We start from the raw sequence: 8,582 nt of genomic DNA, 5'->3' as shown, positions 1-8,582 counted from the left end.
ATACCAATGTTCTTTTACTAACAAACTGCCTACTAAGCAAATAAGCACATACTTTCTAACCTCCTGTTATTATCAGGCATATGTTAAATTTTTTGAAAATTATTAAAACCCGTCTTGTGTAGAATGTCAGCAACATTAATCCTTTATTTAGCTGTTTACTGAAGTATGTTTTTGTCACTGTAAGTCACATCTATGATTACCAATGTATTATTACCATATTATTAAAAAGTATGATCAAAATGTCAGATAATCTCACCTTATTTCATATTTAGCTATTTCTGTCCCCTCTCTTTATTAGGAAAGCCACATGGACATTAACATTCTTCTATAGTTACTGGAAGAAGCAAACTTTGTCTTGGGATAAGCTTTAATGATGATCCTGGTCCAACTTACAGTATTGCATAGTCTAAGTTCAAACTCATGCATTTTCTTAGGTAAGACCTCTGAAAGGGTCATCATAAACCAACAGTAATTTTTTTTCTAGTTCTCCTGTTTGCCTTTCTGCAGTACCAGATTTTATTACATTAAGCAGAACAATTAATGTCAGCTAAAAAGCTGACAAGGATGTGAAACACTCATGGGAAATCACTGGTACATTAAAAAAATCATGCAGCCCTCAAAAGGACTAACTTCCAGATGTCTTGAGTCAAACCAACCATTATAAAATTTATTTTCCTAAAGATAGAATTTTAGTGCTAAAGTATTAAAAGAATTATTAAAACTACAACCACTCTTGCTTAATTTATTTTTATGTCATATCATCTGCTCCAGAAGACCTCAGTTTCACAAATATCTCTCTCAGAGTATTTTAGCATATGTATATCATCAGTAATAAAAATTCTGATGCATCTATGTTATCATCAAATAAATTTATCGGTTTCTCCTCAATGCCTTTAGATCAGAGTTCTAATGAAGAACCCTCTAACTTGCCAAGGCATTTTTTTTTCCTTCTGTGAGAGCAATAGAGTTCACCTTCTGCTTTCCATAACCTGTGGTGTCAAGCAGTCAGACACACATATGCAGTCTTCTGGTCTCATCACTGGCTGTTATGGTAGTGCTGCTCCTCTGTGGTGTCTTCCCAGTAACTATTTACTAAGAGATAAAATCAAACCAAACAGTCAAACAAAAAACTCCAAATCTAAACCTGACTACATCTATCTAATTAAATAAATTGTTTAACTAATGAAGCCACTTAAGCAGGGCACAGTTGCACTTTAAGCTGGTTGTGAAACAGTTCTGAAAAGCAAAGCAGTGTGGGCTGTAAGTTGTGGAACAAGTAAAGCATAAACAGACAACACTGTTTACCAACCTCAGTGAAGATGGCATTTTATTTCACAGAAAAAAAATCTTGTAAATGCCAGTCAATCTTTCCATCACTACACATATTTTTTAAAGTTATGTAATTTCTCTAGGCAAATTATTTTATTAAAAATGTAAACTGGAAAGAAACTACAACCTCATATAATCTCAGAGGCAATACCACACAAAAGCAAGCAACAAGCTACTGAATGAATCTTACACAGGTATGGAAGTATACATATGCAGTTCATTAAATAAGCTTCTAAGGCCTTGTTTTCAGGCCTTGAAATGGAAGAAAACATCATCCAAGTCTCTCCATATTCATATTCCCTCTTCAAGGTTCCAAGATTTTTGGCTTTCACAACTAAGGAATTTACATGATGCATAAATACTGTGAAACTGGGGTTTATGGAATATTCCTTTCTAACAACAAGTCTGATAAAAATCTTACTGGCAACTACTTCATGTTACATAATTTCTTCAGTCTATAAAATATTTTTATCTCTAGGAGGGTAACCGAGTACAAGCACAAGCTGCACATATGCAACAGGTGAGCAACAAGCTGTCTCTTCAGTATTCTGTGTTTAATCTGATTCAAGAGTGACAACTAAAATATAGGCTGGGGTGGGAAGTCAGAAAGCTGAGACTGCACCATGCAACCCCAGAATGAATACTTGCTGCACCAGGCAGCCTCAACAAAGGATCACAGAATCACAGAATCCTAGGGGTTGGAAGGGACCTCGAAAGATCATCTAGTCCAACCCCCCCTGCCAGAGCAGGGCCACCTAGAGTACATCACATAGGAACGTGTCCAGGCGGGTTTTGAATGTCTCCAGTGAAGGAGACTCCACGACCCCCCTGGGCAGCCTGTTCCAGGGCTCTGTCACCCTTACAGTAAAAAATTTTTTTCGAATATTCAACTTGAACCTCCTGTGCTCCAATTTACACCCATTACCCCTTGTCCTATCACTGGTCACTACTGAGAAGAGCCTAACTCCATCTCCCTGACACTCACCCCTTACATATTTGAAAACATTGATGAGGTCACCCCTCAGTCTCCTTTTCTCCAAACTAAAGAGACCCAGCTCCCTCAGCCTTTCCTCATAAGGGAGATGTTCCACTCCCTTAATCATCTTAGTAGCTCTGCGCTGGACTCTTTCAAGCACTTCCCTGTCCTTCTTGAACTGAGGGGCCCAGAACTGGACACAATACTCCAGGTGCGGCCTCACCAATGCAGAATAGAGGGGGAGGAGAACCTCTCTTGACCTACTAACCACACCCTTTCTAATGCACCCCAGGATGCCATTGGCCTTCTTGGCCACAAGGGCACATTGCTGGCTCATGGTCATCTTCTTGTCTACCAGGACCCCCAGGTCTCTTTCACCTACACTGCTCCCCAGCAGGTCAGCCCCCAACCTATACTGGGACATCTTGTTGTTCTTCCCCAAATGCAAGACTCTACACTTCCTTATGAGATTGACCCTGTAAGTCCAATGTTGCCCTCTTGTTACCAGGTGCACACTGGCTTCAATCTTTATCCAACTTATGGTAGCTGTGAAAAATGAAGAAGATGAGCAGTCTTTTAAAACAAACACTACTAAAGCAACATTAGACTTTTTAAAGTATTAAAGTATGGCTTTGCATATAAAATAATAAGTTGGATTTCACCAATTCTCAAAGTTTTCATAGATGTGCTCTATTTATATAAGCTAAAAATCTATGATAAAACAAGCTGTAATAGAAATTTACCAATTTTCATCATTCTACATCAAGAGTTCATGTAGTTCTTATGGTGTCAAGGCTTGCCACATTGCTTTAGTTTGTTGTTCTGCTACAGCTTCCCTGGAATAGTCAAGACTATTTCCATTCCACATGCCAATGCCCCTTAAACCTCGACTCTTCACATACGTTGCTTTTAGAGAGATGCTGCTAGGGTCATCGTACCATACTTGGTGGAAGTGACCAAGAGAATCCTACAAAAATATTTAGAAAGTAGTGTCAGTATCTATGATACATTAAAGTCAATTGAGTTTTGATTATCTCTTGAGTGCAGTGAGAAGTACATTTAAAAGGTGAGATAAACAAGCTATGTATATTTAAAATCACAGAACAATGAAAAATCCTGAGTCAAATACTTGGCTATTCTTTTACTTACAGAATCTAGTTATAAATCAGTAACACATTTTAACTCTTCATAGGAAAAGACTCAGCTAATTTGTATTCTAATAATTTTAAAAATGAAAGCTAAAATCTCAGATACACTATCTAACCTAACGAGTGAATTAGCTAGAGATTAAGTGCTTTTTTCAGGATTAAGCAGTTTTAGAGAGGGCTATAAAATTTTGTCAACATTGTTACTTTGACCTTGTCTTTGCTTACACCACACCTTTTAATCATCTACATGTGGAATTTACAATTACAATTCTAAAGAAACAAGATGAAATGCACAGACTGTGTTATTCCTTTAAGCACATTCATGCACTCTCACTGTGTCTATGTAGAAACCAAACGCAGAAGAGAACATGCATGCCACTGGGTTAGACAAAACTTGGGTACATCTCAGAATTTCTTACTGTTTAAATCAGTCATCAACTCCTAAAATTAGCCATAATATTGATGGATGTTAGGATTTCTGCGTGTTCAAATGTCCTCTCTGACAAGATTTAATCTCTTACAAAAACTGTGTAGTAATAAAAATCTTTATTATTACTGCAGTCTTCAGGCACTGCATGCCTCTTTAAGGCTAGAAATTCAGGATAGAGAAATCCAGCTATGCTTTGCTATACAAAAACCCAGTAGTACAAAACCCAAGTAGAAAAATTTAACCCTGAAAAATTTATAATAAAAGAACTATGGTTCATGAACATTCTCTCCACATGATGGGGTCTTAAAAAGAGGCACTCACCTTGTATTCATAAAATGGAGACTTTTGTACCTCATCCCACAGCACCCCTGAAAGAGAGCTGTTCACCTGCTTCATCATTGCTCCATAGGGGACCTGTCTCCCTGCAGCATCACTGCAAGGAGCCCCACGGAACGGTACTTCAGAAATGGAACAAACATGATCCTGTAAAAAGAGCAGAAGGCATGAATTTTATGTTACATAAATGTATTAACTCCAAAATAGCAGCACAGCCAAGAACAAAGTCACAAAAAGCACTGGGCTCTCCAAAACCAGGTATCTCTGCCAGATATATATGTAGACAGAAATAAACTAAAACAGTTCAATTTTGTTTACTCTGTAGTAATACAGGATTGGATGAGTAACATTCAATTTGTACAGTTGTCTTTCCACTTTTAATTTGCTCTTACATTTTTTCATAACTATAATGTTATTTGAGACTTCACAATTTCTCCATAAGCTGCTAAACTTTAATAGTCACATGTTTGCTATGGTTTGTTGCATCTAGTCCTTACGCAGTGAGCTTAGTGACTGTGTTGAGAAGGCAAATACAAGGATTGTAGTGCATCCCATAAGATGAATGACATGATCTCTTCTCACACAGATAACATCTCTAGCCCCTGAGTCAAACATGGCACTTGGGTATCATGGGGTTTCTCAGGCAGAGATAAAATGCCTTGCCACACTGCTCATCAGTTACCAGCCAAGCAAAAGTCTTTGTCTTGATGCCCAGCTATATGCTCTTACCCACTAGCCTGTGGTATTTCCTAACCCAAACTCAGGATCACCATAGCCTAGCTGTCTCATTCCAAGGAAGAAATTAAGGGTATGATTGCAAATGAATAATCTTATCTTACCTTAGATAAGTTTTGGCAGACATAGTCATAGCCATACCAGGGGACACCCATCACAAGCTTCTTAGGATCAATGCCCATAGAAATGTATTCTTCGTATCCTGGTTTTAAAGGAAATAAAAATTAAGATGCATTGCTGCATTTCCCCATGCTTTTTATTCTTACAGCTCCTCTAGAACCAGAGACAATATAATACTTGTAGGCATGATCTCCAGACAGAGACTAAGGGGCAAGCTCTTCTTTACCCCCCCACCCCTGCATGCTCCTAAGAGTTACTCTATTCAGATCCTAGTAACTGCTCAGACCAAAAACCAGCTGCCTGAAGCAGCAGTTCACATTTCAGGTTCTTTGCAATCCCAGGCAGACACCACTGTTTTTGGCTGCTATTTGTCAGTCTAAGAGTGTTCTTCTTCACAGTCAAGGGGCCAGAAAATTACAAGTAACAACACACAACTGTTAAAGCTGTAGTGTCATAAGGACCTGAGATACTATTTACACATTAGGACAACACATCCTTGAGCATACTCAAAAGCCTTAATACACTCAAAAAATTATCCAAAAAAGAGCAGTCTTTTCTATCTGTTAATGTGAACTAATGGAAATGTACTGACTCCCTAGGAGGTGTTTTGTCCTCACCAGCTAAAGTCTGCAGGTAAGGAGCATTGGCTTTTGCAATGCAGTCTGTCCAGATTTGGCTCTGTTCATCATATGACATCACAAACAAGAAGTCACAAGCATCTGCAATCCCAGTGTAGTTGTAGCACCTTTTATCTATGCATGCTGGAGACCAAGCCACATCAAATGTTACCTGAAGGAAAAAATCACGAGTTAGTGTTGTGTATGGCACTTGGGAGCTCAGGTTTTCTCTTTAAAAAAAAGCTCTTAAAGACAGGGTTTCTCAAATGTTGAATAGTGCTTAATACATGGTGATACCAATGAATTACAGGAGAAGGTGCTCAGCTGATAAACATTAGATAATAGGCCAGTATCCCCATTAGTGAATTCCAAACACCAAAGAAATCCAAATATGACACCCATCTGACATGATGCAAATACTTGAAAATTCAGTGCTGGGTTCCTCAAAACATTGTCAAGCTTTTGCACCAGAAGGCTGTATTTGTCCTACTTTCAGAGACTCATTTAGCCATCCAAATAGCTTCCAGCTCACCCAAGGCAGTAACATCAGATTTGCAAAACCCTCCTGCCATTTAAATCCATACATGTAAAGATGAGTGATTCTTAGCATATCATACTCAATATTAATAATTAACAACACACGAGAATCTTGTGCTTTGGATCTGCATAATTTTTTTCATATTCATATTTTAAACAGCATTCTCAAAACTCCCTGCATTTCATAAAGTTAAATTTAATGTTTGTATAAAGTATGTTATTGTTACCTGTGATCCTGGTATATCTCTGTGAAAAGCACCTGTAGTTTCCTTAACAAGATCTGTTAATGCATAATACTCAGGGGAGGTTTCATTAACTTCTTGCTCTATATCTATGTTAATCCCATCCATATACTGTTTTTTTGCAAGGTCCACCTGCTGGGATATCCACGCTGCTCTTTTAGCAGGATCAACAATTTCCTTAAGGGATACATCACCTGGACAAGAGATCTTCATCAGTTAACATGTATTTGCACCACAGTATATTAAAAGGCAAAGGTTTGTCTTTACTAAACCTATAAACACAACTGCAAAATAAAAAATCCCCACACCCATACTGGTAAAATGCAAAGGAGTTAATTTTAACCACTGATATCTTAGAGCAGCTTAGTAATCTCTTCTGGGGTGAGTTCTCAAAATGACACTTGTGAAAAAACAAGTTAAGTTCCCTTTGGATTTTTTTCTATAATTTAATCTCCTTACTTCTGCTTAATATTATTTTAGTCTGCAATGCAGACTTCCCTTCTTGAAATTAATATACTTTCATTATTTCCATGGAGCCAAAGGGACTGTGTCCTAGTGTTCAGATAAACAATATTGTCATACTTAACCTTTCTTGCTTTCCACATTATGGTCCTGTGTTTCATTTTTGCCTCAGCAGAGCCAAACTTAATTACATCATGTAAGATGCCATGGACTTTTGTCTTTCTAATCAACATTTCTACCTGCACAGAATTCCGAACTATTCATGTTATAAAATTCAACCTAATACAGAGGGATTGATTTAGGTGAAAAATACTAAAAATTACTTAAAATCCCTTCCCTTGCCCTGTTTTTGGGTACTGCACATAACAACCAGAATACAGACCCAAGTATTTTCTAAAGGCTTTTCCTCTCCTCCCTTCCTGCCCATTCCCCCATAGCTGTGATGTTCCCTGTGAAGAGACATCTTATTTAGATGTTGCTAGATCGGTGGTGTTATTACTGTAGCAGCAGCTACCGCTGGTTTTCTTTTTAATGTCCTGCTGCACGTGCAAAATGTATTACAGCCCTGTGTGCATTATCCCCTGATTAATTAATCCTCTTGCTTATTTGTAATACAAGCGAATGTGAAATGTCAGGGTATTAAGCCCAATGCACATTATGTTCTTATTCATGTACCACATAAATACCTCCATTTTCGCAATGTAACCAACCTTTCAGTACTATCCTAGAGCCTTTAGAGTGAGCATAGCACATGAGCTCAGGATCATACTTTCCGAAAGCTGCCACAGTTGTAATTTTTGACCAGTCGTAGGATTTCCAGGATTCCTTTCCCACATCGAACACGAAGACCTGGAAAAGACGTAAGAAGCCCCTCATTAGCTCCGACCACACGAGCAGGACGATTATTTTCTGCATGCCTCTCCAAAAGACACACGACTTGTGTTGTGTTTCTGAGCACCCTCGGGCACGTTGCTGCCCTGCCCTCCGCATCCCGCACCCACAGCCCCCAGGGGCAGCCGGGACGGGAAGGGTCGCGGGGGGCACTTCACCTGCAGCAGGGACCGCGGTCTGCAAACCCCAACTACCATAGCTCTGACATTTCCCTGTAAATCGCACGGACCTTTTTTTCATAGAATCACGTATTTATGTATTTATTTAAAAAAAAAAGTCTGTTTCGACTCCTAACGCAGACGATTAAAAACAAGGCACGGGCGCACGGTGTGTTTACCAGGCTGCGAACTGCGCAGCCGCTCCCCGGCTGTTCTCCCCAACCTTCGGGGCCCGGAGCCGCCCGGATGCGCTGGGGGGGATCCCAGACCCCCGGGGGACGCGCACCTCGAAGCCGCCGGTGCCTGTGACGGGGTGGCAGAGCCGCGGGTCCTGGCAGGGGCAGGCAGCGGCGGGCAGGACGCCCGGCAGCAGCAGGAAGAAGCCGAGAGCCAGCAGCCCCGGGCACCGCGATCGCCCCATGCCTGAGCGCCGCTTCCGCCTCGGGATCGGCGGGGCCTGACCGGCCGCGCTGCTCCGCCCCGAGGGGGTCGAGTCGAGGAGACGCGGTAGTGACCCCGCGGAGGGGCCGCGGGGCGGCTTCCACGCGTGTGGAAGGGGCCGGAGCCTCGCCCGTGGCGTGGCCGCGGGCAGCGGGTGGCA

The 8,582-nt window shown here is 40.6% G+C and overlaps 1 protein-coding gene across 3 annotated transcripts; it reads right to left on the bottom strand.

Annotated features, from left to right (window-relative positions):
* Positions 1–999: 999 nt before the first annotated feature.
* On the bottom strand, positions 1,000–8,574 carry CTBS (chitobiase). Of its 3 annotated transcripts, none has more exons than XM_030455081.1 (8): positions 8,268–8,574; positions 7,643–7,781; positions 6,456–6,664; positions 5,692–5,863; positions 5,059–5,156; positions 4,205–4,366; positions 3,049–3,272; positions 1,000–1,092 (listed from the first exon to the last, which is right to left on the bottom strand). In XM_030455081.1, exons 1-7 carry the CDS (start codon positions 8,400–8,402, stop codon positions 3,087–3,089), a joined length of 1,101 nt encoding a protein of 366 aa, XP_030310941.1. In that variant the 5' UTR covers positions 8,403–8,574; the 3' UTR covers positions 1,000–1,092; positions 3,049–3,086. The 3 variants fall into 3 exon arrangements, with proteins under 3 accessions (XP_030310941.1, XP_030310939.1, XP_030310940.1); XM_030455080.1 differs by lacking the exon at positions 1,000–1,092 and adding an exon at positions 2,780–2,851; XM_030455079.1 differs by lacking the exon at positions 1,000–1,092 and having other exon boundaries at positions 2,771–3,272.
* Positions 8,575–8,582: the final 8 nt, after the last annotated feature.

The sequence above is a fragment of the Calypte anna genome, chromosome 8 (assembly GCF_003957555.1).
Source record: "Calypte anna isolate BGI_N300 chromosome 8, bCalAnn1_v1.p, whole genome shotgun sequence".
In the NCBI taxonomy this organism is placed as follows: domain Eukaryota; kingdom Metazoa; phylum Chordata; class Aves; order Apodiformes; family Trochilidae; genus Calypte; species Calypte anna.
Note: the sequence above shows the minus strand (reverse complement) of the source record. Positions and strands in the feature narration are given on the sequence as shown.